General features: G+C 51.5%; 11 protein-coding genes across 11 annotated transcripts; 5 read left to right on the top strand and 6 right to left on the bottom strand.

The window, feature by feature from the left end:
- Window positions 1–133: 133 nt before the first annotated feature.
- A1O9_03739 (uncharacterized protein) lies at window positions 134–2,052 on the bottom strand (the record flags this gene model as incomplete). Its single annotated transcript, XM_013406032.1, has 3 exons — window positions 134–1,708; window positions 1,760–1,895; window positions 1,952–2,052. The coding sequence occupies 3 exons, from the start codon at window positions 2,050–2,052 to the stop codon at window positions 134–136; spliced, it is 1,812 nt and encodes a 603-aa protein (XP_013261486.1).
- Window positions 2,053–2,488: 436 nt separating this feature from the next.
- Window positions 2,489–4,164, top strand: A1O9_03738 (uncharacterized protein; the record flags this gene model as incomplete). Its single annotated transcript, XM_013406031.1, has 2 exons — window positions 2,489–3,888; window positions 3,942–4,164. 2 exons carry the CDS (start codon window positions 2,489–2,491, stop codon window positions 4,162–4,164), a joined length of 1,623 nt encoding a protein of 540 aa, XP_013261485.1.
- A 1,874-nt stretch (window positions 4,165–6,038) lies between these two features.
- Window positions 6,039–7,990, top strand: A1O9_03737 (bud emergence protein 1; the record flags this gene model as incomplete). The annotated part of the gene is made up of 3 exons (XM_013406030.1): window positions 6,039–6,044; window positions 6,135–7,001; window positions 7,061–7,990. 3 exons carry the CDS (start codon window positions 6,039–6,041, stop codon window positions 7,988–7,990), a joined length of 1,803 nt encoding a protein of 600 aa, XP_013261484.1.
- Window positions 7,991–9,461: 1,471 nt separating this feature from the next.
- Window positions 9,462–10,980, top strand: A1O9_03736 (uncharacterized protein; the record flags this gene model as incomplete). The annotated part of the gene is made up of 2 exons (XM_013406029.1): window positions 9,462–9,537; window positions 9,584–10,980. 2 exons carry the CDS (start codon window positions 9,462–9,464, stop codon window positions 10,978–10,980), a joined length of 1,473 nt encoding a protein of 490 aa, XP_013261483.1.
- An 821-nt stretch (window positions 10,981–11,801) lies between these two features.
- On the bottom strand, window positions 11,802–12,725 carry A1O9_03735 (uncharacterized protein; the record flags this gene model as incomplete). Its single annotated transcript, XM_013406028.1, has 1 exon — window positions 11,802–12,725. One exon carries the CDS (start codon window positions 12,723–12,725, stop codon window positions 11,802–11,804), a length of 924 nt encoding a protein of 307 aa, XP_013261482.1.
- A 605-nt stretch (window positions 12,726–13,330) lies between these two features.
- A1O9_03734 (uncharacterized protein) lies at window positions 13,331–15,149 on the bottom strand (the record flags this gene model as incomplete). Its single annotated transcript, XM_013406027.1, has 4 exons — window positions 13,331–13,993; window positions 14,087–14,502; window positions 14,579–15,001; window positions 15,083–15,149. The coding sequence occupies 4 exons, from the start codon at window positions 15,147–15,149 to the stop codon at window positions 13,331–13,333; spliced, it is 1,569 nt and encodes a 522-aa protein (XP_013261481.1).
- Window positions 15,150–15,838: 689 nt separating this feature from the next.
- On the top strand, window positions 15,839–16,759 carry A1O9_03733 (uncharacterized protein; the record flags this gene model as incomplete). Its single annotated transcript, XM_013406026.1, has 1 exon — window positions 15,839–16,759. One exon carries the CDS (start codon window positions 15,839–15,841, stop codon window positions 16,757–16,759), a length of 921 nt encoding a protein of 306 aa, XP_013261480.1.
- Window positions 16,760–17,244: 485 nt separating this feature from the next.
- On the bottom strand, window positions 17,245–19,296 carry A1O9_03732 (uncharacterized protein; the record flags this gene model as incomplete). Its single annotated transcript, XM_013406025.1, has 2 exons — window positions 17,245–17,634; window positions 17,818–19,296. The coding sequence occupies 2 exons, from the start codon at window positions 19,294–19,296 to the stop codon at window positions 17,245–17,247; spliced, it is 1,869 nt and encodes a 622-aa protein (XP_013261479.1).
- A 1,139-nt stretch (window positions 19,297–20,435) lies between these two features.
- On the bottom strand, window positions 20,436–22,149 carry A1O9_03731 (uncharacterized protein; the record flags this gene model as incomplete). Its single annotated transcript, XM_013406024.1, has 3 exons — window positions 20,436–20,501; window positions 20,554–20,960; window positions 21,015–22,149. 3 exons carry the CDS (start codon window positions 22,147–22,149, stop codon window positions 20,436–20,438), a joined length of 1,608 nt encoding a protein of 535 aa, XP_013261478.1.
- A 1,005-nt stretch (window positions 22,150–23,154) lies between these two features.
- A1O9_03730 (uncharacterized protein) lies at window positions 23,155–24,056 on the bottom strand (the record flags this gene model as incomplete). The annotated part of the gene is made up of 3 exons (XM_013406023.1): window positions 23,668–24,056; window positions 23,452–23,604; window positions 23,155–23,404 (listed from the first exon to the last, which is right to left on the bottom strand). The coding sequence occupies exons 1-3, from the start codon at window positions 23,850–23,852 to the stop codon at window positions 23,155–23,157; spliced, it is 588 nt and encodes a 195-aa protein (XP_013261477.1). The 5' UTR covers window positions 23,853–24,056.
- A 758-nt stretch (window positions 24,057–24,814) lies between these two features.
- Window positions 24,815–26,284, top strand: A1O9_03729 (uncharacterized protein; the record flags this gene model as incomplete). Its single annotated transcript, XM_013406022.1, has 1 exon — window positions 24,815–26,284. One exon carries the CDS (start codon window positions 24,815–24,817, stop codon window positions 26,282–26,284), a length of 1,470 nt encoding a protein of 489 aa, XP_013261476.1.
- Between the last annotated feature and the right edge of the window lie 1,239 nt (window positions 26,285–27,523).

Here is a 27,523-nt window from a genome sequence, read left to right as displayed (position 1 = left end):
GGTCACGTGCCAGGGGCAATAAATTCCAGGTCGGTCATGCAGGGCAGGGCATCGTCTGAGTGGCAGAGTGAGTTGTCAGCAATGAACCCTTATGTAGTCTAGCTATCCAAGGCATTGTCCATTGCACGCGAGGCTAATCATCTTCAATCAGGATATTGAGCCAGAATTTGAGCCCTTCCACCCCCTCCTCCCGACAGAGTGCCCCTGTTTCTTCCGCCATCTCTAGTTCTTCACTGGCAACTCCTAGACTCCAGCCAAACTTTGCGGCTGCTTGTTGAGCCGTGACTCCAAAGCTAAATATCTCTTGATTCCATGGCACAGGTTGCTCAGGTTGTGTATTCCTCAGTGACTTGAGCCAGTCCTGAAGTTGTCTGATCGTCTTCTCGTCACTAGCGTCTTTGCGCTGCACCACCAGCAAGCCGCTTCGATAGCGCCGCAGCTTAATAGGCAAGCCAAGTCTCTCCCAGGCTTCAGAAGCCTTATGAAAATCTGCAGGGCTGACTAGTTCAACTCCATTTCGACTTTTGTTAAACACTGCCCAGAGATCAACCAGGCTCATGGTTCCTCCCTGATGGCGAAGAACTCCCCTCCTGTCGTCCGTTGCATATTCTGCCAAATTACGTGCAAGCTCGTTAATGTAGAGCGCATTTGAGCTGTCTCCAAGGACATCTTTGGTAGTGATCATTCCTAGAACTGCGGCCGACTGCGATAGCACTGGATCGGATGATATCCCGGACACTTCTTTGCTTGATCCAGACTCCACTGCAAAATGTTCAGCCAACGCCACGATGTCTTTTGCTGAGGCCATCAAGGCCTCGAGGTCCTCAAATGCACTACCAAGGACAGCCTCATTGTTCTTGCGGGTCCGCAATCCTCGCTGTTCCAGCCCAGCAATTCCTGCTGCCACAACTTGAGGTTCTGGTGTCCCCCTGATTTCTGAGCCGCTCAGAGGGGTCGGGGAACGGCCTTGGTCTGCTTGCGGTATAGGCGGTGCTTGTTGCAACAACCATTTTCGCTGAATCATGGCGTTTTTCAGTCTGTCGTAGAAGACACGATCACCTCCACTCCGAAAGGAAAACTTGACCATCTGAGGTTCGTGGTCCTCTGCTAACGAAAGACCAGATATTTCGGCGCCTGGAGAATCAGCTCGAGGATTAGAGTTCTGGAACTGGTGTCTATGCACCGAAATTGCGTTCGATAAAGGCGCAGAGCACAGCTCACATATACTCATCCCAGGAGCATTGTGAAAAGTACAACGAGGGCAAGTATTCTCTCCAGAAGGGCTGAGCTCTTCGTGGTACGACTGTCTAAAGCCTGTTTGCTTCGTAGCACTGAGGCCTTGAGCACTGTCGGGAACCCGCTTTGCGTTGGCTGCAACGGCCGCCTTCAATACAAGCGAAAAGGCGGGCTTGATACCACAAGCAAGACATGGTGGCAGTGGAAATGCTTCTGTGGCAATAGCAGGGTCAAAGTTTGAGGGAACAGGATTCGAGAACGAGCATATTGGACAAACCCAGGTTCCAACGACAGCTGGGATGGTCGTCGATGGGCGGAAGGGACTAGTGGATCGGGAATTCGGCGAAGAGGCAGAAGCGACTCTTTGAAAGGATGGTGATTGTACTCCAGCTCCCTTTCGTAGTGTCCCAAAACCCCGTTTTAGTGGTTTGGGGAAGAGAGTAATTTTAGCGGACGACTTAAGAAAGCTGGCCTACCAATCTTAGTTTTGGAGAGCATTCTGTATTGAGCATATCCGGCATACCTGAAATTCGTGTCTTTCGACATCTTTCAGGTCGACTGCCCATGAATTGGCTCGTGGGTCAGCATCATCGACATAGCATACTCGATGGGAAGTCAGATAAGCATGGCCTTTCTGGCATGTGTCTATCTTGTATTTCCTGTCACTATCTCAGTATTCCAGCATTCACCTCTGCAACGGGAGAGAAAGCTCTACCCTTCATAAAGCCCAACCCCATCTTGAACAGAAAGCAGTGTCTCATCTTGAGATAGGGTGGGTCGAGAGCCAGCCGTCAGCTCTGGCTTTTTGAGGAACATCCGGCTTATAGGTATAACGCCTTGGTATCATTTTCGGACATTGGAACTAGGATCTAATCATTGTCACCAGGGGAAAGGTTAGCGATTTAATTGCCAGATTAGAGGAGATGCAGACGAGTGCGATATCCGAAGGCAGCAAGGATCAACACGTGACCATACTGATAATTTGTGGTTAGACCGCCAAGGCTTGTGCGGACTCGTCTTCGTGGACTTGGGACTTCACCTCAAACTGCAACCATCGGTCTCACCGTCTCTCTCACGCTTTCTCTCACAAACACGCTCAACTGATCTCAGAGATCCGTGGTCAATTACAACTCACTCGCAGTCACTGGCGTGGCGTCCGTTGAAGGGCTTTCTGCTGCCTTGGCTGGCGCCCTTTTTCAACCTTGCTGCGCTTCATCCAGTCGTTTCTCTTTCTCTCTTGCTTTCAACAGTCATGTACTCTTCTGCTTCTGGGCGCCCACCGTGGCAGTCTTCAAACTCTTATGCGCCAGTTAACAGCCAAAATGCTTACATCTCAGTTCCTGCTCGCCAGACCTTTGGTCATCGATCTAATCTTCCTCCGCCACCGTACTACGTACCACCTCCATTGAACTCCCAGCAGCCATACCTCCCATCACCTCAGGCTAGCCTATCGTCTACTTCCACAACCCCATCAGTACCACCCAAAAAGAAAATAAACTGGTCCCCAGAAGTCCGTGATTATGTCAACCGCTCATTTGCACAAGAGAACTCGATACCTGGTGTTACTAGGGAACAAATTGAGTCGAGATTGAAAGAAGTAATAACAGATGCTACTCAACATGGTAGACTGGAGAATACCAACTGGGCCAAGCTACCTCTACCACAACAGATGATCCAGGAAGAACGAACCCATGCACTGCTTGGCCCTTTATCCCCACCCTATGTTCCCGCACCTGCGAGCACGGATGGACCAGCCACATCCTATCAACCCGCCCACAGGGACAGGCCTCGTAAACGCAAGTCCGCCGAACTGGAAAATGTGACCTCGGTGCCCCCTTGGAGAACGAATGCCCAAGGGTCTGGATCCCTGGCAGATCGTGTCTCTTTTGCACCTAATGAGAAACGACCAAAGCTTGATATGAGCAAATCCGTAAGTAAGTCACATGCGAATCTGGAATCACGGAAAAGGCGGTTTGAAGACTCGAGAGCTGGATCCGATTCTCCACGCACGCAAGAGTCGTCTCGAGGTGTTTCACCGGAGCCCAAAGCCAGTGGACCGATTGTGGGGCGTTCGCAGAAACTGGAAAAAAATTACTTCCGACTAACATCGGCACCCAATCCTGATGATGTTCGACCGCTGGAAGTGCTGATGAAAACCCTTGAACTCCTCAAAAAGAAGTGGCGTGCTGACGCCAATTATGTGTACATTTGCGACCAGTTCAAATCTCTGAGGCAAGATCTGACCGTTCAACATATCAAAAATGAATTCACGACGAGTGTATACGAATACCATGCACGGATAGCGTTGGAGAAGGGTGACCTGGGTGAGTATAATCAGTGTCAAACGCAACTCAGAGCTCTCTACCGTCAGAATCTGGGAGGTCACCCGGTGGAGTTCAAAGCATATCGTATTCTCTACTTTATCCATACGTGCAACCGCACTGACATGAATGACGTGCTTTCCGATCTAACCGAAGCAGACAAGAAAGAACCGGCGATCAAGCATGCCCTTGAAGTGCGATCTGCTCTGGCACTTGGGAATTACCACAGGTTCTTCAAGTTGTATCTCAGCGTGCCTGACATGGGTGCATACTTGATGGACATGTTCGTAGGACGAGAACGGCTTGCGGCACTTGCGTGCTTGTGCAAATCGTGAGTGTTGGCCCTAAATTTTCTGAAAGGTTGAATCGCTAACATTGAGACAGGTATAAACCGGACGTGCGACTACGGTTAGTGACTGAAGAGCTAGGGTTCGAGTCTGATGAAGAAGCCTGCCAATTCATTCTAGAACACATCCCTGAGGAGTCACCAAGCTTACTAGAAGAGCGTGATGGTGATGTGCGGTTTTTGACCGGCAAGGTGGGAGCAATCTTTCAAAATGCCAAAACGAACGCGTTTGGGCAAATCGACATCAAGGGGCAAATTTAAAGTGGAATCGCCTCTTGCCTGCACTCTTTTTTGAGGAGGCTGGCGACTTGTGCTACATGGATATTACATGGCTCAGTGTCACTAAGAAAGCTGGGCGTTGATCTTTTTTGCAAGCGAAATACCCCGGGGAGATGGAGAGCTGGCACTGTTTTAGTGGCACATGGACCAATTCTCTGGAGCTCGATATTGATTAGATCAAAAAGGTTTCTGCAGCATTGTAGTCGAAATATGAGCATTTTGACTGTGGGCTATTTGTTCAGATATACAGTAGACAAATGCTCATGAGAGTAGATTTGGGGAGTGCAATGCCACGCAATGTTACCAAATACCTTGAGGAGCATATTCGCCCGATCGTATGTATTCGGCGTGCTCCATGCTTCAAACCCGCCTTGTGCACATATCTAGGAGGACCCGGGGTTTGGTCACTTCTTGGAAGCGCACAGTGACACTGGTCGCAAAAACATGGAGGATGGAGGGACAAGGAGTTCATGTCAGGCTTCCCTCCCACGTGTAGGGAGGATTCGGCACTCCGTCGAAGTGCATGACGGGCTAACTCAGGATTGCCTAAAAGGTGCAGTAGTCGAGTGATGGATATCCTATCAACGGACAATTGGGTGTGCAATATGCAATGTGCAATGTGCAATGTGCAATGTGCAATGTTCTGCGATTGCTAGGTGCCCCGTACATACTGACAACATCGGTAAAGGTGACACGGAGGATATAGCATCCGTTTGGTAGCCGTAATAGTGATGTAATAACATGCAGCCAAGAACTAAGCGCTCCAGAATCCCTGAACAGTTGGCACCCTTCTCACGCTATCAATGGGCTAGGTGGCTGCAATTATTGTGTAATAATTGTCACGCGTTAATACGTGGATAGTAACATGAGAGGGACCATGGACTCCCTCTCTGTTCCAAGGTACGGATACCTAATGACAATCGAAAGGGAGAGGAAAGGCGGACTGCACCATGTGAAGCAATCTTAATCTTCAATCTTTTTTCTCTCGTGTTCTTGTCCATCCTTGTCATCCTTGTTCTAGTTGGTCCATCAAACCTCCTCCGTACCGAGCACTCGTTCAAAGTCCATGTGGTCCGTGGTCTGGGGTCTGTGCCGGTGCCTGCGCCAGTGCCGGTGCCTATAGTCTCGGCTCGAGACTCACCCGTTGGCATTCTCCAGGCGCGCCGTTCCAACTCAACCCCCCAATCCCAGCCAAAGCCAGCCCCATTCTCCAGCACTGCTGCTACCTGGTGCTCCGTTCTACGCGTCCCGTTGCTTCGAGTACCACGACAAGGAAGCCTGGTACACCTGGAAGCCCGCCCATGAAAAGCCTCGCGCGGACCGACGTCCCGAACGCCCTTGCTCTTGTTTAGCAAAAATACCGACCCTTTGTTCCCTCGCAGCAATACGAGTTATTCCCCGGTTGACCATCCATCCACAATCGAATCCACACCCACACCCACACCCACATCATCCACGAGCCATCCACGAGCCATCCACGCTTCTATGCCGCCAGCCTGCGCAGCTTGAGCCTGAGTCTGAGCCTGAGCCTTGAGGTGTCCCTGACGTTCTGTCCAGTCGCTGGCTCCCCAGCCCACTCCAGTCCACTCCAGTCCGCTATCTACCCTGTCCACCCGGTCTACCTGAAACACCTTTCTCTTCAGGTTTCATCGTATTTGGAAATTTCAACGTCCCAAGGTTCCAATCTGCGACTGCATCTGCCCGCATCCCATTGATCTAGGTCCTCGAAGCCACCTCTATACTCCATTCTCGTGCGGACTACTGTTATCTCAGGCCACTCTTCTTTTTGCCTGTGAACGCCGCCGCCGCCGCCAACTGCGGGGCATCAATTTCACCATCTCGTCGTTCATGCGACCATGAAGGTTCGTTCACACTCTCGACTCACTGCCGCGTTGCCTCTCCACGCGCCCAGAACCCACAACAGCCAGACACTGACTCGCTCGTCTTTCTAGGGCTTTCGTTACTCTGTGAAAAAGGACAGAGAGAAGGAAGAGAGAAGGGAGACTCCCTCAATTACTCCCAAATCCGCCCTGGGAGCACCCCCCAAGAAAGTCATCAAGGCCCTCTACGATTACGAGCCGCAGAATAAGAATGGACAAGAGTTGGCATTTCACAAGGGTGATTTCTTTCACGTTTTGAGTCGCGAGGAAGACACCGAGTGGTACGAAGCTTGCAACCCTCTTGTGCCTGACGCCACCGGCCTGGTTCCCGTCGCCTTTTTCGAAGTCATAGCCAAACAACAACGCCAATCGGGCACCTCCTTATCTTCTCCAGGAGAGAAACCCGACGGCCATGATTCTGGCTTTTCTGAGAAAGGCTCCACCAACTCCGGCCATACCAGATCGGAGTCTACAGCCACCACCAGGCCACCAGCCCACGCTCGAGGCCCAAGTATGGGCGGAAAGACTGCTGGCGCCATGGTGTACGGCGTCGTACAGTATGACTTCAATGCCGAGAGGGCGGATGAATTGGATGCCAAAGCCGGAGAATCAATCATCGTAGTCGCGCAGTCCAATCCTGAGTGGTTTGTTGCGAAGCCAGTTTCGCGCCTGGGAGGCCCTGGATTGATCCCAGTGTCCTTTGTTGATATTAAGGATGGCCTCACCATGCAATCGGTGGCAGACCCTCTGGAAGCAGTGCGCAAGGCTGGCGTACCAAGAGTGGAAGAGTGGAAGAAATTTGCCGCCGAATATAAAAACAGTAGCATCAGCCTGGGCAAGTTTGATGGTGGACAACCCCCGAACCAGATGACGGTGGAAATGGCTCGGATGAGCTTGCAGAATGGCGGGTCACAGGCCTCTCTGGCCAGCAACAACTATGTGAGTATCGCTCTAGATCTTTGGCTTTCTATCGCGGCAAAGGCTAATCTTTCGCAAAGGAACCACCACAGCCGCTTCGACAGTCACAACAACAATCGTCCATGCCACTGGCGCCCATCAGCGCACACGTTCCGAGGTATTGTTTTGACAATGATATGTATTGGTATATCATCGAATGTCAGATGGAGGATGGGCGATGGTGGGAGTTATCACGATATTATGCCGACTTTTATGATTTCCAAATCGCCTTGCTGGAGATGTTTCCAGAAGAAGCGGGCAACAAGGGCAAACCTCGGACTCTACCGTTTATGCCAGGCCCCGTGGCTCACGTTACCGACGCTATTTCCAATGGTCGACGACAAAACCTAGACGAGTACATGAAGAAGATTGTCGGGATGCCACCACACATTTCTAAGAGCTTGTTGGTGAGAAACTTATTCAAACCCAAGCCTGGTCAAGATTTTGAGATCGACCCAAACGCATTAGGAGAGGATTATCGATTATCAGCAGGATCACAACAATCGATGCAGCCAGTTTCACGAGTCTCTTCGAATCAAATAGGGGCAGGCAGCGCCTACGGAGGGATGCCTCCATCCGGTCGAATGTCACAGCAACAACGGCAAGTGCCTTGGTCAGCAGGAGGTGGGATGGAACGACCACCGTTTCTGCATTCACAACCAAGCAACTTGACCCAGGCCTCAACCTCATCGAGTATGAAGGCAAGTAACAATGGAGGCGGGGGCGCTGGGATGAAGGTCAAGGTTTTTTTCCAAGACGACATCATTGCGATCCGAGTTCCACAGGAGATCTCCTTTGAAGCACTGAAAGAGAGACTGATGGAACGACTAAAGGTCAACGAAAACATCTTGGTACAGTACAAAGACGAACCGACGAATAGTTTCATTGACCTGGAAAACGACGACAATCTAGACGTGGCCCTACAGCGGAACCCCAAACTCACGTTGTATGTAGCATTCAATGTGGGTTGAGGCTAAGATTGTTGAATTTGCAGTGAAAGAAACCATGCCTGGGCAAAAATGTGTCTCAAACCGATACTCTTATACAAGGGAAGAAGCAGGGCGACCTGATGGAATGGATGAGCAATGCTTTTATGTGGTAACGTTTGGCGTAACTGGGTTCAAATTCGGATTTGGATTCGGATTGGAATGGAATGGATGGTTTTGATGTTCAAAATCCAGATCTCGGGATACCATCTCTCTTGCTCTCTCCCCCTCTCTATCTCAGGCCCCCTTTTTCAACCTCCCGGGGTGGACAACAAAAGTACAATGTGGTGATGGGACGGAATAAGTGGGAATGAGGGAGATAGAATGAGATTGCTTCCATGCTATGCGGAAGGAGTGATGGATGGGCGGACCATGTTTACAGTGGAGATCAAGACGACTTTCTTCTTGCGATTATCATCAACTAGCTAATGAGGCTGGTGATGAGGATGAGGATGATGAAGGAGAAGCAGAGAAGAAGCAGAGCAGCGGCAGATGAAGCACGACGATGTTGGATGATGGATGATGGATGATGGATAGTGGATAGTGGATAGTGGACGAGTATAGGCCTGGTGGATTTGGTCGCCTGTTGACCCTATATATGCCATAGCTCGATGCAGCCTTGGTAGCACCTTTTTTTAATGCCATTTTCCAACCACCTTGATTGTTGAATCGCATAGTTTTCAACTTGCAGACTAGACTACGCACCAGCAGAGCGACAGGAGAATGGCGTCGTCATGCGATGCAGTGTAGCACAGGGCGAGCCGTAAGTTGGCTAACACTAGCTAATGTTATGACGTTGATGGAGTGTGCGATAGGAATGTTCTAGGAATGTTCTGGTGTCTGGTGTGCAATTCAGTCCCACCACGTGACTCGGGCCCTATTTATGTAGCCGGACTCCCGATTAGATTAGATGGCCCCTCAGATCTCTATCTCTGTCTCAACCTCCGAGTTCTGCCAACCAACCACTCACACCCATCTCACTAATTCCCCGACCCTTCACCGAGTCTCCCTTCCGATGCTTTTTCGAGTTCCCTGGCCAAGTTACAGCTCATCGTTTACCCAGAACACTCGTTTTTATCTTTTGGAGGCTCTTACTGCCACTGCCCCCATCCTTCTTCTCAATCTTCCTCTCACTCGCTTCCTCTTGAGCTCAGCAACCATATAGCAGCCCAGATAATGAAGGCCTCGGTGCGGCCAGTGCCAAATGCCTTCCAAGCATACTTGAGAACCTTCCTTTCCTATCCTGCTGCGGTCCAACCGTTACGCCGCTCGATCTGTGCCAATTGCTTGAATAGACAGAGAAGGCACTTCCACCAATCTTCCCGTCGCAGTTTATTACACCAATCTTGTACCATAGATGCATCCCATGCTCCCAAGTCCACCCCCCGACTGCGGGTTCATCAGCGACAGCTTGCTACTGTGACCAATGTTGCAAAAAACGGACCTTTGGAAGAGTATGACGACCGGGTACACTCGAGAAAACTACGGGATGACGAGCATCAAAGAAGTGCAAACCCTCCATAGCTCCAAGAGTACCCCCTTCAATGTCCGTTCCTTGCTGACCTCGTTTTCCTCAAGCTCTGGTCGAACACCTCCAAGACCTTCACGACAGCCTCACAGACTACCACCCACCCAAAGTCATCCACCCGAGTATCGACGATCTACAACCCTCCAAGAAATCCCTCTTCGGCGGGCTGTTTGGCGCCAACAAGAAAAAGAAGGTCATCAATGAGATCCCCGAGAACCTACCCAAGGGCCTATACATGTATGGGGACGTGGGTTCGGGGAAGACCATGTTAATGGATCTCTTCTACGACACCCTCCCACCAAACATGACATCCAAGACCCGCATCCATTTCCACAACTTCATGCAGGATGTCCACAAGCGCCTGCACAAGATCCGCATGGAGCACGGCAGTGAATTTGACGCCGTTCCTTTTGTCGCCGCTGATATTGCCGAAACCGCACAAGTCTTGTGCTTCGACGAGTTCCAGTGTACCGACGTCGCCGACGCCATGATTCTTCGCCGCCTGCTCGAGGCCCTTATGTCCCACGGTGTCGTCCTCGTCACCACTTCCAACCGGCACCCAGACGACCTATACAAGAACGGCATCCAACGCCAGTCCTTTATTCCCTGTATAAATCTTCTCAAGAAACAACTTCGTGTCATAAACCTCGATTCCTCCACCGATTATCGAAAACTTCCCCGGCCCCCGTCTGGCGTCTACCACCACCCTCTCGATCGCGCTGCTGTTTCCCACGCCAATAAATGGTTCTCCTTCCTCGGTGACCCGGAAGGCGATCCACCCCACCCAGCCACCGTGACCGTCTGGGGTCGCGACGTTCAGATCCCCCAGGTCTCCGGCCGCGCCGCTCGCTTCACATTCAAAGAACTCATCGGCCGTGCGACCGGCGCTGCTGACTATATAGAGATGATGCGGTCCTTCGATGCCTTCATCGTCACGGATGTCCCCGGCATGACCCACCGCGAGCGCGACTGGGCCCGACGCTTCATCACCTTCATCGACGCCGTCTACGAATCGCAGGCAAAGTTGGTTCTCACCACCGCCGTACCGCTCTCGCAACTTTTCCTCTCCAAAACCGAACTTGACCAGTCCCTTGAGGGAGTGAACCGAAAAGTCGCCCGAGAAGGCGAAGCTGCCAGCGCCAACGATAAAAAGGTGGCCGCCCAGACCGCCAAAACCGAAACCCACGAAGGTGAAGGCCACGACGTCGACGACGTCATGCGTAATCTCATGGACGATCTTGGCATGAGCATGAGCATGTTGAAGCAGAGCAGTCTGTTCAGCGGTGACGAAGAGCGATTCGCGTTTGCCCGAGCTCTGTCCCGCCTCACTGAAATGGGCAGTCAAGAATGGGTTGAGCGTGGTCTTGGTCTGGAGAAGAAGGGCGGTCTAGGTGAGAAGGACTCCTGGCAGAGAGTCAGGAGTCGATGGAGGGAGGATAGCTTGTAAATATAGAATGGGCAGGAGGTCCCTGAAAGAGGAAAGAGGAGGGTGTAGAGCATGTAGCGGCGACATCATCTTCGTTGATATTGCTGAGGAATCAATCTTCGGTAGACGTAGATGTCGGCATGCTGGTGCATAGTTAGGACTCTTCAGGCCCACATACGGAGTAGAGTATATATATAGACAGATCACGACAGGACCCACGAACAACATCGCACTGTACATGGTACTATGGTAGGCGGTATATCTCATGAGAGAGCGTTTCCCCCCCTCCGAGATACAGTATAAGCCGCCACGAAATCGGCCTGGATGGATAAATCAAGATCGAACCATCCAAGCACCAGACACATATATACATCTGCTCCTGTATCTGAGAATTCTTGAATCCGTTCAACATCATCCAATTCCTCATGGGAAGTCAGTGGGTGGGGAGCATCACATCGATCTCCGTTTCTATGGTGGTATAGCTCCAGCTGAGAATAGAGCTTCTGGTCCAGACTCGGGAATAACTTGTCCTTCACATGTGTCCTCTCGTTCATAGTTGGAGGATAGAAGCATCATATCCCCGACGTAGGCCGTCCGACTCCGTTCGATTCCTGGCCTGCATGACCGACTCGGAACGGTCCTGGCCCCTTTCTGCTGGTCATGGAGGAAGATAGGCGGTGTCCCTCACGGGAGGGGTGAACGGTCGCGCTGGTGTGGCCGCCTCTGGGAGAGATGAACGCAATGAGCCTCTGCAACTGCGCTGCGCCGTGCAGAGATACTTGGTCCAACCATAGTTCATTTTCGCATCATATCACCCTCATACTAACGCAGTAGTGATTGAATCACTTGACGCCAACAGCGTGCAGAAAGACCTCGCGGTCCCCCTCATCCACAATCCCTTTGACCAGGTCCGCCATCGTCTCGACCTCGACGATCCTCTCGGCGCTGGAGGCGGCGGTTGTGTCTTCTTCTTCATGCTTGAACTTCCAACGTCGCGCTAGGCCGCCTGCTCCTCCCCGGCCATCGTCTTCCGATGAATCATACCGCACCTGGAAAGCCTGCCAATTGAGGTCCTTCAGTTCTCGCACGTGCGCGTCCACGAGGGCTGCGGCGCCGCTGAAGATCATGATCCCCGGATAGCCTGGTTTGGAGAGGCCGGAGACTGAAATTGCTGGCGCTGTGACTTTGGCGGGCGTGGAGGTAGCTGGTGACGCCACTGTCAGTGAAGGTGCGATGGCGAGTTTTCGCTTCGATGTCGCGAGCAGGTGGTGCAGCCAGATGATCACGGTCTTCGGAGCCATTGGGTCTGCGCCCTTCGGCTCTTGGGCGTGGGTCCCGTCAGATCTCAAGGACCTGGACCCAGACCCAGACCCAGACCCAGACTCAGCCGACTCCAGATATTGCTGTGATAATGAAGCATCCGGAGATGTAGCCTTGGATATAAGATCATAAACCAGCGCGTCAAACGCCACGATGATTCGATCGAGTCCCTCCTCGCCTTCCACAAGGTCCAGATCCGCGATCATGCGCCGCGTATGGTCTCTGAGATCGTTTTTCGCCCCATCGCGTGCTGATATCAAAGTCGGGAACCCCGCTCCAGGATATGAGTCCGGCAGTCGCAGCTTTAGTTCTCCCGAGGATGACGAGGCTTTGAACCATAGCTCTCGGCTTCGGGGCGCGTACGTGATGCTGCTTGGGTACATGGCTTCGAGCAGGGAGAGTTCTGCCTCGAGCCGCTCTGGGCTCTCAGTCATATTCTCCGTCATAGCTGGCGCTCGTTGGCACGGTCCATCCAGCCGGGCTATATGTTGGCTGATAGTGGCAACTCCCCCGCCTCATATGCGCACAACTGAGATGCTCGCTAGTTGTCTATGCATGAGGATCCTTTCCATCACAGGCGTGTGGATAGTTTGCTCTTTACTCTGGACTGCATGCTTTTCAGGTATTGGGGTGGTGGCGCCACACTCTTGGCGATCTCAAGATAACGAATACTTATTAGTTCAAACTCACAAGTCGGATGCTGCACCTTGGACGAGTTAAATATTCTCCGCTCGAACTAGTCCTTGCTCCACATCAAGACTCACCTCACATCCGTAACTTAGGAACTTCAACATTCTAGAAGTACAAGATAACCACAATCGGTCCTAGGGGACCGTCAATATTCAGAATAGCTCTTATTCTTTTACAACAGGCGAGGTCGCAGCCCAAAGCACTGTTATCAACATAGGAGAAGTCGGTTGAGTCATTATTGTTAAATGTTGTGTATATATACAAAGCCTCTCACACGGGGGGTGAATGGGACAAATACTTCTATCGCGTCTTCCAGCCCCGCAGGCAGAGCGGGCTAAAGATCTCTCTGCATCGATATGAATCAGGCCTTTTCCACCTCGACGACATCAGCGCCTTTTACCCCTGCGGCCAGGATTTTCTCATCGTGACCAGTAGGGTATTTCTTATCGAGCCTCTGTCGGGCGCCCCAGCCCATCCACCATCTCCCGGAAAACAGCTCCTCCATCTGCTCCATCGGGATCCCTTTGGTCTCAGGGGCCCAGAGGCCCAAGATGACAAAACCAAACGCACAAACCAGAGCCCAGAAGATATACGCGCCGTAAATGTGCAAGCTGACGAACATGTTGGGCGTGACACGGACGACGGCGAACTGGAAGAACCAATGTAGCGACATGTTGGTGGCGTAGCACACGCTGCGGATCCGCGTCGGGTAGATCTCGGTGCTGTACAGGTACTGGACGGTGCAGAGACCGATGGACCAGCCTGCGGCGTAGATAAAGACGGACGCGATCGCGGCGTCCGACGCGCTCTTGTTGTCGCTCCCCTTCCACACGGCCATGTACACGGCCATGTAAATGTGTGTGATGCACTGCAGGAACAGTCCCGTCAGCATGCACCGTCGCCGTCCGATCTTGTCCACCAGGCCCCATGTGAACACCATCGTGAACACAAGTTTGACGACTCCGTACGCGCCAGACGTGATGAGCGAGGTGTTGGAGCCTTTGACGCCCGCGTATTCGAAGATCTGGGGTGGAAAATGTCAGCTATAGCGCACGCGATGCACCGAGGGAAAAAAGGAGTAAACTAGGGAAAACGTATCGTGACGAGCCATACATACCTGTGGGATATAATACGTGATACCATTACCGCCAGACCACTGTGCAATAGTCTGCATGATCGCACCGAGGAAGAAGCGTTCCCGAAACGACGGGTTTGATGCGATGTCCCTAGCAATATCCCAGAAGGAAGAGCCCTTGAGCTGCTGCTCCTTCGTCTGACATTGGTTTAGGATCTCGGAGTATTCCTGTCGGATTTCAGGAGTGTCGTTCTTGGACGGCCCGCCGCGGAGTTTCGACAGGACCTGCAAGGCTTCTTCCGTTCGGTCTTCTGATGCAAGCCATCGCGGCGTGTCTGTCAGGAAGAACGATGCGATGAACGCCAGGCCGCATGGGATCAGTGGGATCGCTTGCACCAGTCGGTATTGAATCGGTGTCGCGGCCACTCTGGCATTCGCAGCGTAGTTGATGAAGAATCCTGGGGAGGAGGAAAGGGGTGTTAGTGGGTTGTCTCGTCATTGAATTGATGTAAGGATGAACAAATAGATACATACCCAGGGTCAACGTGGAAAGTAAAATGACCATGTAGATACTAACAACCATGCCTCGACTCTTGGCTGGGGCGATCTCAGAGAGATACAGCGGTGCAACGACAGTCAAACCTCCGGCACCGAAGCCACTGAACAGCCGGGCAAACAGGATGAAGCCGTAGATGCCAGACGAAAAGACCTGCATCATCAGACCACAGCCCCAAATGGTGATGAACATCTGCCAACACCGCAACCGGCCAAGTCTATCGGTCAGTGCATTGCAAAACAACGCGCCAAATGCTGCACCGAGCACGCCGAACGATGAGATATTGGCCTTCCGATTCGCGAGCCCTTGAGCATCATTCTCCCATTTGGCAGGGTTCAAGTCGTAGTCGTTCTTGAAAGATTTCAGGCCCACTGAGGCGCTGAAACCACCTTCATCGTAACCTGTTTGATTGCCGCACTTCAGTATCAAACCATGTTTTTTTGGGGGGAGGGGGGGATGTATTGTGACTCGTTGCCACCCACCTTTTGGAATACTGCCGCAAGCGATGACGATGATGGCGAAGACGTAATAAACGTTGATTCGAAACATCTTGATTAGAAGGCTTTGGTGCTCACAAGGACAACGGAGGCAATTGATCTGTAGAGCGAATCATGTCGAGATTATATAGTCCGTCGATAGACCCCATAGGATATGAAGAATCAATCCACTCCCTACGGGGAGGTCCGGGGTAGTTCCTGTAGACGTTCGAAAAACTCTACGGAGAATCGCGAACAATGGACGTCGGTCAGTCGACTCCGGTACCACGAAACGAGGTGTAAGGTTTGGCTCACGGAAGTTGACCGAGCTCCACTAAGGTGTCAGCGGTTCATTCTTTCATGCTGAAGCGGGCACAAACCCTGTTGACTTTGCCTGGTTGGCATCCTTGGGGCATGCATACTAGACTCGGTCAACTTCCGGACTCCAAGGTACTGATGGCCTCAGGACGGAGCGGTGGTGAATTCTAAAACATCATTATTGCCTGGCCCGACGACCGAAACCTCTTGCAAACTTGACAGCGCCAGTGGGAATGGGCCGACGGCAGTTCCACTGCTTCAATCATGGAGCAAAAATTACCTCTCTATGGAGGATGAGCTGATGATAAGAGGACCATGTCGTCCTCTAGCTCGTGGCGCCGTGTGCTTGCGCAGCCAGTAGCACATACCATCCTGTCTACAGTATCGAAGCAAATCCCGCAGCCTCGTCGTTGGATCGGAGGCTCACGACAAAGGTCGTTTACAATGGACATCGAAAGAAGTACAATCGGCCCAAGGGTGTCAGCCTGGAAGAGGACACGCCCATTCCGCCAACTACCCAGTGGATCTTGGGATAGCCATATGCACATCATTGATGCAGAACGGTACCCCTTCGTAGCGGATGCTCAATACATACCGCCATCGCACGTGCTTGAGCAGGCGCTCGAGAGGGAAGCCGAGCTAGGCATCGACAACATTGTTTTGGTCCAACCATCTGTCTATGGCAATGACAATTCATGCTTGCTCGACGGCCTGCGTCGACTCGGACCGTACCATGCCCGGGGTGTTGTGGCATTCGATCCAACCACGGTCGATCCACTGACGCTGCGCAAGTGGCATGAGCTCGGGGTGCGAGGGGTTCGAGTTAATTTTCAGTCAGTCGGCAAGAAAGTCACGGAGCAGGAGCTGGAGCAATTGCTGCGAGCATACGCCGATGTTGTTCGACCGCTCAACTGGGTATTGCAACTCTATATCTCACTTTCCTGCGTGGGCATGCTGGAGAAGATTCTTCCTCCGCTCCGGATCAAGGTCTGCCTGGACCATTTCGGCAGCCCTTCCCTACCAGGTCTATATACGAATGAGCAAGGTTCCGCCCGCTTCCTCGCCGACATGTCATCACTGGCTCGTCTGCTCGAATATAGCAGGACGTACGTCAAGTTCTCTGCATACTACCGACTGTGCAAGGACATGTCGCAGCTAGAGCCCGTCGCGAGGACCTTGCTCGGTGTCGCCAACGGGCAGAAGGTGCTCTTTGGAACCGATTGGCCACATACGAGGTATTCAGGCTTGAAGATCGAACCCTTCATCCAGGTTGTCCTGGACTGGTGCCATGCAGACGACGAGCTGATCAATCGAGTCTTTCGCGACAACGCCATAACTCTGTGGGATGCACAAAAGAATGCATGAATTTTCACCATTGGACGCGATGTGCGCGGATTTGAGAAGATCCTGCATTGTGCCATCAAGACAGCATCTGTACGCCCCCATGGCCCCCAATATCATTTTCGGTGGCCGGGTTTCCCTCCTAACGCTAGAGGATGAGGACCGAATGTGGCGTCGATTCAACCAGTGCGTATCTAGTCCCGCCTTGAATCTCTGTTCAAGAAGCCTTTACAGCATCCTGGCCATCCACATGCAGAGGAATCTTATATTAGCCTCGAGGAGAATGTTTTGTAATATTCATCATGACAACCTAAGCAGAGTGGTTCTACAGGACGCGCCTGGCTGCTTCACCTTCCCTGAATTTGTACATATACCCAAAAATAAATGGCATGATTAGCAACGGCTTGAGTGCCATGAGAGTTGTAGTATGTGGTTGAGCAGTGCGTTTGATACGCGAGATGAAATGCCCAACTACTCAGGAAAATGCAAGTGGTTGAACTCCTATGAGGTCACCAATTCTCCTCAAACCCACCGACTTGAACACTGATAGGCTCCAGGCCAGAAAATGCTTCGAAGATACTTGGATCCACCTGGACATCTGAAAAGTCAAACTCCGGTAGCCCAATGGAAGTGTTCGGTGAGGGTTCCTGGAAGTCTGGATTGTCCAGAAACATTCTCTGAGCTTGGTTATAGTCGGTATGGCCCGGCCTGGCAATATCCTCTTCTGTCGCTTTTGCCGATGATGAGCTGGGCTTGGGCTGTAGTTTAGACATTTCTCTCAAGAGAAGTTCCAGAGCATGCTTAAGTATGGGCGCTGATTCTTTGGCATGTTCCAAAGCAGTTACGCAGTAGTTTAGTTTCCTCGAAACTTGTGCATCAAATGCGCCAGAAGCTTGAATCTGCAACAAGAATATCGAAGCCGCAGTATAGACACTGTACGACAAGGAAAGAATGACTCGGCTTTCCCCAAATGTCCGACAAAACAAGTCATACTAGGCTCTCGGTGTGAGTAACAGGTCTGGAGATCATTGGCTGAAGAAAAGATATTGAGCCTTGAGATGGAGAAACATGTTCAGACTTACAATAAAAATAATAGCGTTGGCTGAAGCTATACATCTCCTCAGATAATCTGATTCTAGTGCGAAGCCGAGTGGCAAAGACGTGGATCCAAACACCATGGGGCGATACAATAAAATCGAGAAAGTGTGAAAGAGACAATTCAGCGTGATGATGTGACTTGGAGGCGCATAAGCCGGCAGGGACATGGGGTCGATCTTGAGATGTTCTGGGAGATCCTGCCACCAGATACTAAGGGCGGTCCCTTGATCCTCAACGCACTGTTGTCGCTCGGTGTCCATATGATCTTGCTCTCGATCATACATATGCAGGAGTATCTGATGGAAAGTAACTGACAACTTACACATCTGCATAAAACATGAGGTTGCATGCGATTTTCTCAGCGGATATTCTTGTCCACTTGGATAGGACAGCCCATGAGGAACCCAGATCTCATCTTCTGCAGAGTCGTCAAGAAGCATCTGTGGAGGAGATATTCTTGTGTGTTTTAATGAGGGTGAACGACCAAGATAGAGGCAGATGATTTTGTCCCAAAAGTAGCAACTCCAAAAGAGTCTGTTTCTAATTTCCAAATCCTCTTCGGTTAGATGTGGCTGTGTAGCATAGATCTCATTGTCGACACAAATTCCCATATCTTGAATGTAGCGAAACGCCATTCCACTATACAGCCAAGCCTGAGTTGCATTTCCAGCACCGCATTCCTGGGCGCTCAAAATAAGTAGAGTTTGAACTAGTGGAACAGTGCCCTTCCCTGCTACCACTTCTTCGAACATGAGGGTTCGTGCGTGTCTGGAAAATAACTGGCCTTGGTCGTATGGTTCGAGAAGCGGAGCGATGGCAGGATCTCGGCTACACCAACGAGCGGAGTGCGCAAGAACTGCATTCAGTAATGTGTGTGAGTAGTAAGGGCCCAAGGCTTGCATGTCACGCGTGAACGCGGGACGGTAGATGAAGTTGAAAAGAGGTTGAATCCAGCACCAGTGGTTGCTAAGCATGAATTTGAAAGGCTCAGGTGTTGCCGCCAGTAGTTCTCTTGACCTCTGCTTCTCAGCATTCTCGACTAGTCGCTCCCTGCGGCTGTCGAGATGATTTGATGTTTGTGTTATCGGCAGTGCACTGGAACCGTGGCCAGTGACCAGCTCGAAGAAACTAGTTGAGCTTTGGTATGGAATGGCATCCCTCGATGCCGGCCTGGCTCCTTCAAACGGAGGGACTCGAGGCGACGGCTCAGATCTGGATAAGCTTGATGGAGACTGTGTGGTCTGGGACCCTGCCAACGCTCTTTCAAGTTCCTGAACGCGAGCCTCTAGCTTTTGGGTGTACGAGATGGTGGGTGGCAAGTGATATACGCAAGCTTCATTGCGAGCGATACATCGGCTGCACTGTGGCTTCTCGCCCGTACACTTGACTTTGCGTCTCCTGCAGGGCTCGCATGAGAAGGCGCTTTTCTTCTTCTTTTTGACGTCGGATACGCCATTTGCCATGATATAAGAACGTGAGCGCGTGCTTCACCCAACGACAAGCGACAATTGGATATGATCCGATGTTAGTGCCAAAATTTAGAGTAACTTATGTCCCGTAGGCAGGTACGGGGTACGGAGTACATGTGGTACTCCCGGCATTTGAAGCAGAGTACGGAGAAGGAGTACGAACGAACTTCAATGTTCAGGGAACAATAGCCGAAGTTCCCACAGTAGAGTGCTAGTTCGATAGAAGGCGGCTGTTACTTGGCGAATACTTCAGCGATATCATTGGTCCCAACGAGTGATCAAGCATCTACCAGTAGCTTAAATGGACTGATCAAAGCAATTAACAGGAAGATGGTACAGTACGAGGTGCTGATGAAGGATATTGGAGCTCGTGAATTTAGTGTTTGATGAACAAAAGCAAATGAGGGGTTGCTTCCCGAGCAGCATCAGTTTGTCCCTCGCACTATCCATTTGTCGCCTCAAGCGACGGGGTAATCACGGGGTACTCGGTGGTACTCACCCATACTCATCGTAGGCAGGTGCTGACTAAGTTGGGGCACAGCGCTGCGCCGGGCGGCACCTTCCCTTCAAGATGAGAGCCTTAGACAGTGACAAAGGGGCGGATACCTGCGATTTGTCCGTTGGGATCTTCAACCAAAATAAAACGATTGCGAAGGGAGGGAGAACACTGGAGCAGATGGTTTATAAAGTTGTTTTCTTTTCCATCGTACAGACGAGCCGTCCACGGTTCATCTTGTCCTCTGTGCTTCTCTACAGCTGTGGTTGCGGCAATGCAGGTTCATGTATAGTGTGGTGGCATGACGCACTCCTACATTCCAACCACAACTCCGCCCAAAAATGTGCTTTCCTGGAATTGGGCCTCTTATTTCGAAAGGAGCGCTTCCCAAGCCTATGCAGGCGGCCAAGCAGTGTTGGAAGAACACGAGCAGCAAGACGAGAGGGGACGCACGCCGTTCAAGTTCCATTTTCGCTGATGCTCAACCCGATAATGCATAGCTTTCCCACAAGCTGTCCGTGTGCCGACCCATCCAATAAGTTTGCATAGCTCTCATCGAAGCCATGTCCTTTGAATAGCAAAGAAAGGGCTGTCGGCTTCAGAAAACCGGAATGACCGGGTTTGCAGCCCGTTGTCTTCACAGCTCTTCCTGTAGCTCTCTGATTGTGTGGTAGATCTCCTTCAGAAAGTCTTCTTTGCCAGCCTATCAAATAGTTAGCTCATCAGCTTTGCTTCCTGGTCAGTAGCAATGGTACCTTGATCTGGTAACCTATCGGTTTACCGTCTTCCAACCCTGTGAGAAACATTGTCCTGCCCGACGGCTCTTGTCCATCATGTGTTCCCACGTTCATATCCTTAAAGACGGGAGTATTGAGCACAACGCGGTGGACCCCATCCGTCCGCATGATAAGGCGGGCTTTGCGTTCTTGTTCGAGCGCCTCACCGGCTTCGAGATCAGCTGCGAGATCAGCTTCGGAATTGTCTTTGCTCTCTTCCTGCTCCGCCTTGGTTGCTGCACTTCCGGTGACGGGTGTGGATCGGGTCTCGTATCGCACATTGATTTTGAACACGCCTGTTCCGCGTTCTTTCCATTCCTTTTCGAAGTGGTACAGCTTCGCTCGGCAGCTGAATATCGTCTCCTCTTCCTCCTCTCCAGTTTCAACTATCGCGCCGTGAGTATGGAGTACACATGTTTCAGAACCCAAACCGTACTTACTGTGTTCTCGTTCTTTGAACCTGGGGTCCCGGTGGGCATCATCTTCCGTCTGATGGTGATCGGTGCCATCTTCGTCATGCTGACTGTTGTCATCCTCATCCTCCTTGGATGCTCCAAAAGGCTTTGGCTTTCCAAATGTACCAGTTATTCCACCTGGTCCAGCGAAAGAGCCAGTGCCGCTCCCGAAAGGCTTTGGAGTGCTGCTGAATCCGCTCCCAAAACCGCCGCCACTTCCAAAACCGCCACCTGAGCCAAAGCCTGACAGGGGTTTAGTCGCGAAGGGGGACGTGCCGCCGAAACCACTGGCAGCCGAGCCGAAACCTCCAGATGCAGCCTTCGCGGTGGACCCTGCCATTCCAAAAGGAGACTTTTCCGACGACGCAAATGCAGACAACCCGGAGGATGCAAATGCTGAGTTGGAGGTTGAGTTATCTGGAGAAGAGATCGACTGTGCAGGTTGCGGAGGAGATTTGGGAGACACGAGGCTGCCGAATGGCGAAGTGGCAGAGGCATTCGCAAACCCGGAGGACGATGCGATCTCGGGTGCCTTGTTGGGTGGTGGAGCACTCGGCTTCTCAATGATGGATGTGGACGATGCTACTGCACCGGCCGCCTCGTCCAAATCCTGCTGCGAAGGGGCTTCAACGAGAACTCCAGGACCACCAGGGGATTTTTCTGCCTCAATATCGTTCTCCTCCTGCACGGGACTTGTAACGTCGTCTTTGTCAAAGGTTTGAATAGCATCATCACCAGTAATCTCCCTTGACCTCATTCTCTTATGTAGACCTTTCTTGGGAAGGGGAGGACCACCATTTTCGACGCCGAGCCCAGAGTCATCATGCTGTAGATCTTCAAACGACCGTTTCTTGGACGGCCGGCCTCTACTTCCATTCTCTGTAGGTGGATCGCTCGATTCGATCTGGACAACAAAGCCGGCGTCTTTGCCTTCGCCTTGGGTTTCCTTCACCTTTTGAACAAGGCCAGCGATCGAGGTTTTCTTGAGTTTCTCGCGTGCACTTCTTTCCCCACCTTCGCCATCAGAACTTCCTGCCTGGGGCGATTGATCGCGCACTAGGGTATCGTTTGAGGAAGCTGAAGTATCAAGAGGCTTTCCATGCCCGGTCTGGTCTGACATCTCGACAGGTGCTCAGCCAGGGACCCTGACACCCCGAGTCACAAATTGTTGGCTGGCTCGATAGATCGAAATCAGCGTAGATTGCTGCCACCAGGGGCGTTGCTCTGGCAAGGTTGATTGCGCCTGCGCACAGGTGTAGGGGGATGATTTCGACTTGGGGACTGGTCAGTTGTCTGTCTCTGTCTCTGTCGAATCTAGCCAAAAGGCTTCTAGCTCACCGTGCGCCCTGTCGTTATTGTTGCGCCTTCTCTTCTCCCGTGCCCACTTCGATGAATAGGATAGATGCAGGGAGGTGATAGTCTTGACGGGATCTGAGGTAGAAGTCGCTGGTCTGGCAAGAGGGGAGCGGGGAGAGGGCAAAGATAGAGAGACAGAGATTGCAGAGATGGACGCAGTCGGAGGGTGGAGATAACAATGGATTACAGCACACAGTGCAGTCAATCGCGAGTTGACTTTGTGGTGATGAATCCGGATAATACTTGGCCTTGTCGGATGCCAGTGTGGCGTGGAATGTATCAGTACGAAGTAGATGTCAATAGAGCGAAGAGCGATACGAGGCGTTTGTGGGTTGATTGGGTGCACCGAGTGGTTGTGAGTGGGTGGTGGGTGGGTTACGAGCCTGAGCCTGAGGCCTGAGGTACGGAGGACGCACGATGGAGGAGAGGCGGTTCGGTTCTGCCCTCCGCACAATATTAATGAATCGAGTCTGATCATCACCCAATGCCCAATATCCAATACCCAATACCCAACTCTGCCCCACCTGATGTCGTTCCTTGGTACGGCGGACGGAGTAGTAACTTAATACTCGTGGAATATCACGGGTAGCCGTACAGCAGTCTCTAAGAATGAAAAGGCAGTGAATCATGAGAAAAAAAAGACCACTCATATCCCGATGTGATATCAACACTGGTTGCTTGTCTAAATTACAGGATCAGAAATAGTGACAGTCATTACGACTCCAATTTCATCGTTGCATCTTCTTCGTCTTCGTCTTCAATTCTGGCCTTAGCTGATAAAACACAGGCACCCTAGCCCAACATAGAAGACGAAGAGAGGATATACACTCAGTGCCACCCGGTTTTTGACCACGCCCGATCCTCCCAGAATACTCACTCCGGCCGCCAGAGACCAGGCAACTAGGACGACATACACCGGTATTCGCGCAATAGTCGGCAGGCCAACAGCGCTGAGGAGTGCTGCTATCGTCAACGGAAACAATGTGTAGCCGATAATCGAGACAGATTGCATGAAGGATCTAGCACAGGTCAGCGCCATGTCAACGTATCCTGGAGGGGTACATACATGTTGCCTCCTAGCAACTTGATCTGAAGGGTGACCACAGCCTCACCGATCCATACCAGCGAGAATACCCCTGAGAATACCAGATCACTCTGGCTGGCCGGAGCCCCCAGCGACAGGAACATACTGAGAAGTAGGCAGAAAATGAGAGGGCCCCTGTCCGCACGTTAGATACTAGTCTGAGGCTCATCCTCGACCCAGTGTCAGTGTCCCACTTACCATAGGTCCCAATCTCGTAGACCATCGCTCATGCCCCCTTGAAGAATGCCATCTGCATCTGGCCATCTTCCTACCAATCCGCGCAGGTCACGTCCGAACCCTTGGCTTTCTGCATCGCCTATACCTGCTCCCTGCCTTTGTAGGATACCACCAAGAAGGTATTTGGGCCAGAGCACTTGCTTCATCTTTTCCCACACTGCGAGCAGATCTCGCGACACCGTCTCCCATACGCTCTCGTCGATCGTGTTCTGTGGAGCTCTTCTGTCTTCGCCTGGGATCCGAGAAGTCAAATAGCCTTGGTTGATCGGCGTCTGCGAAGAAGATTGGATGTTGCCGGTCAAGGGTGTCCGGTCGGATGTGCCGTAAGAGGGCTCATCCGGCTCAACTTCTAAGTCCCGGTCAGCGATGACTCTCAGGACAATATCCCATGTACCACCTACCGGCATCAAGAAAATCATCATCAAGGACAGCGTGGTCATCATCGTAGGGATTATCAGACGAGCCGCTAGCCATTATTGCGGTAGTCTCATGTGCAGGTTGTTGGCCACTTGAATCTCTGTTGTGCTGGTTGGAGTGGTAGGATTTCCCTCGAAGCAGGGTGAATGAGAAGGACACGGTACAACAATTAGAATGAATTGATTCTTGGACGCAGCAGAATGGGAGGCAGCTGTCAATGTTCTCCTGTGGTCAACTGTTGGTAGGGCTGATCCATCCAGGAACGCGTCTGCGTCTGCGGCTGCGGCTGCGTCTGTCCTCTTTTCATGTTCCAGGTTGCATCATTCTTTCGGTGTCCGGTCTATCGTTTTTCCGCGGGTCAGTCCTGTCACGTGCCACAATCAACATCACCCGTCTATTCTGCGTATCTTGCATTGCAGCCTCCTTCAGCATTACTCCTGAATGCATTTGAAATCATACGCGGTGGGCATGGGCATCTGCTTTCGGTAATTGCTGTCCTATGCGTAGGCCTGATGCACTGAGAACAGATTAACGTCTCGGACTGGCCCTCATCTGATTGGCGTCATCACACATATTCATATATCAGTATAAAAGTCGTGCTGCCCCGCTTAAGCATTCTCAAGTACAGGTCGCTTTCAAGCTGTGGGCAAAAGCCATGGACCTTTCACCTGTCGTCAGTACAACCGGCATAATGGCCTCTTCTCTCTACATTTCACATTTCCTATCAATGTGGAACTCTAGAGGCTTCGAATTCGGCGCTATCCTATTCCTATCGAGCATCTATCCCGGGACACTGCTCCCCATGTCTGTTTATGCCTTGGTTCGCGCTTTGGCCGCTATTGTCTTCTCGTCGAAAATCGGTGCGTTCATCGATACTGCTAACCGACTTGATGTTGTTCGAATCTCCATAGTCGGCCAGAGGATTGCAGTCATGCTCTCTTGTGGTTTATTTTCAATTTCGCTTCAATCAAACAATGTGAGGCTGGCAGACTATTTTGCGCTGCTCATCTTCGCTCTCCTGGTCATCCTCGCTTGTTTCGAGAAAGTCTTTGCTGTTATGAACACCGTTGCCATTGAGCGGGATTGGGTCGTTGTCATCGCAGCCGAGGATGACGGTATGCTTCAAAAGCTCAATGCTCAAATGCGAAGGATTGATCTCTTCTGCAAGCTATTGTCCCCTCTTGGCATTGCGCTTCTGCACTCTTGGTCAGCTATGAATGCGGTGTGGGCGACCTTGGCTGTTAATGCTGTATCTGTCTTTGTCGAGTACTGGTTCATCGAGAAGGTCTTTCGCACGGTACCATCCCTCCGCAAAGAGTCTTCGGCTCATGCAGCCATCAATGATGTTGTGCAAGAGGGACCTGTCTCTGATAATTGTGATGAATCGGCACAGCTACGTTGGATTCCACCTCGAAGGTTCTTGAACTCCTTAGGGACGCCTCTAATTAGTTACACAGCCCAAGCTGGCTTCCTGCCTTCTCTCGCTCTCTCAATACTGTACTTGACGGTATTATCGTTCTCAGGTCAGATGGTCACTTTCTTACTGGCATTACCGGCTCCGGAAATCACACCCGGCGCGATTGGACTGATGCGGACTGCTTCGACCATATCAGAACTCTCCGCTACCTGGATAGCACCGATTATCATGTCCAGAATCGGTCCTGTACGAGCTGGCATATGGTTTTTGTCGTGGCAAGCAATTACACTCAGCCCTGCTGTCTTTCTCCTTTGGACTGGGCTTGTCGGTCTCGGTCAGGCATCACTGCCCCTTTTCATCATTACCGTCATTCTTTCACGCCTGGGCCTTTGGTCATTCGATCTTTGTGCTCAATTAATCATTCAAGAGTCTACCTTACCGTCGCAGCGAGGCTCATTTTCCTCAGTTGAAGCAGCGCTCCAGAATTTCTTCGAGCTATGCGCTTTTGCGATGACAATCGTATTCCCGAGGCCACAGCAATTCTGTTATCCAGCATTAGTCTCTCTACTGGCTGTGTCCTGTTCAGCAGCATTATACGCCAAATTCGTGAGGGATCGACGAGGCCATCTGCTGCATATGCCGGCTTGCCTCAAGAGCGATCAAGTTCGTGATGTAAACAACTACGAGCCTCTACGTGCCGAAGCAGATTCAGCATGCCATTTGCAACATCGCTCAATGGCTTAGCAGTTCAGACTGATTTTGCTAGACTCTGTAAAACCATGCATTACTCGAGCCTCCCACATCGAGCCATTGCGAACGGGCTGCCATTTGCGAGATCGACACGGCCAGCAACAGTTCTCAGCAATGGCTGCGGTCCTCGGATGACACTGCCTACAGAACAATGTCTCCGGCACTAGCTGTCCTGGTGCAGCCGTTACGTGACGCAACAGACCCGGACCAATTGAGAAAGACGACTAATACTTTCAGCAAGCCACATGATTTAGGGATAATGTACGGGGTTGATGCCCATTGGCATTCGATCACCTTACACCAAACGGACGGGCCTATGGCATGTGACTTGCACAATTTTGACAGTTTCACAAGGACTATCTTAGGCTTTTCCCTGCGTGATAGTTATTGAACATTCTAGGATGCTATTCCCACAAGGATAGAGCTTTGTCGAATGTGATAGGGCCAGAAAGGTGGGTTTTACAGCCTCGAGCGCTCTCCAGAGTCCACTTGCGCTTCTTCAAGCTACTCCACAATGTTGTCCAATTTTCGCCAGTTTAGAAGTCCATGCATGAGGGATCAGCCGACCATGTGGGATTTTTGATGGAACACATCGTGTGGCTTGGACTCATGGAGAACGAGCCTCCGCGCCAAAACAGGAAAATCGAGTTCCAATTCGCAATTCTATCTCAATCACAAAGAGTGGTTGCTGGGCTAGTAGTCCAACCATAGCAATCGCACGGCAGAATCAATGCAGCAGAGGCATTCGAAAGGGCGTCTTGATTGTGGCTATCTTGGGGATAGTCAACCGGCCTGACCATGCGCATTCAGTCACCGTCAGCATTAGCAGAACCCTTTCGTTCTCCGAAAGGCACTAGTAACTGCAAAGCTTGCGGTGTTCACGCTGAGACCTTGAGGTTCAGGCCAATAGCACAATGCCATTTGACTCGACAGCCTTTGACAGGGAGGGCAACGCTGCATAATTCTGCGGCTAGTGGTCTTATTGCCGATAACTAGCGAACCCCTGCCTCTCGAGTGACTAGGGTTCTAAATTGGTGCACCACGTTAACGGCCATGACAAAGCTAAGGATAAAGGACGTTCACCCCAGTGCCAGTGTTGGTACGGAGTACGGAGTACAATGTGAGACTAGGAGTCAACCTGTGGACGATGCACCTATCATTATGGTCATTTGTGTACTCCATACAGCACCTCTGTCTGCCTCGTTCTGGCTAAAAACTATTTTTCTGCCAAAG

The sequence above is a fragment of the Exophiala aquamarina genome (assembly GCF_000709125.1).
Source record: "Exophiala aquamarina CBS 119918 chromosome Unknown aczIA-supercont1.3, whole genome shotgun sequence".
NCBI classification, from domain to species: Eukaryota; Fungi; Ascomycota; class Eurotiomycetes; order Chaetothyriales; family Herpotrichiellaceae; genus Exophiala; species Exophiala aquamarina.
This window is presented reverse-complemented; position numbering and strand designations above follow the sequence as displayed.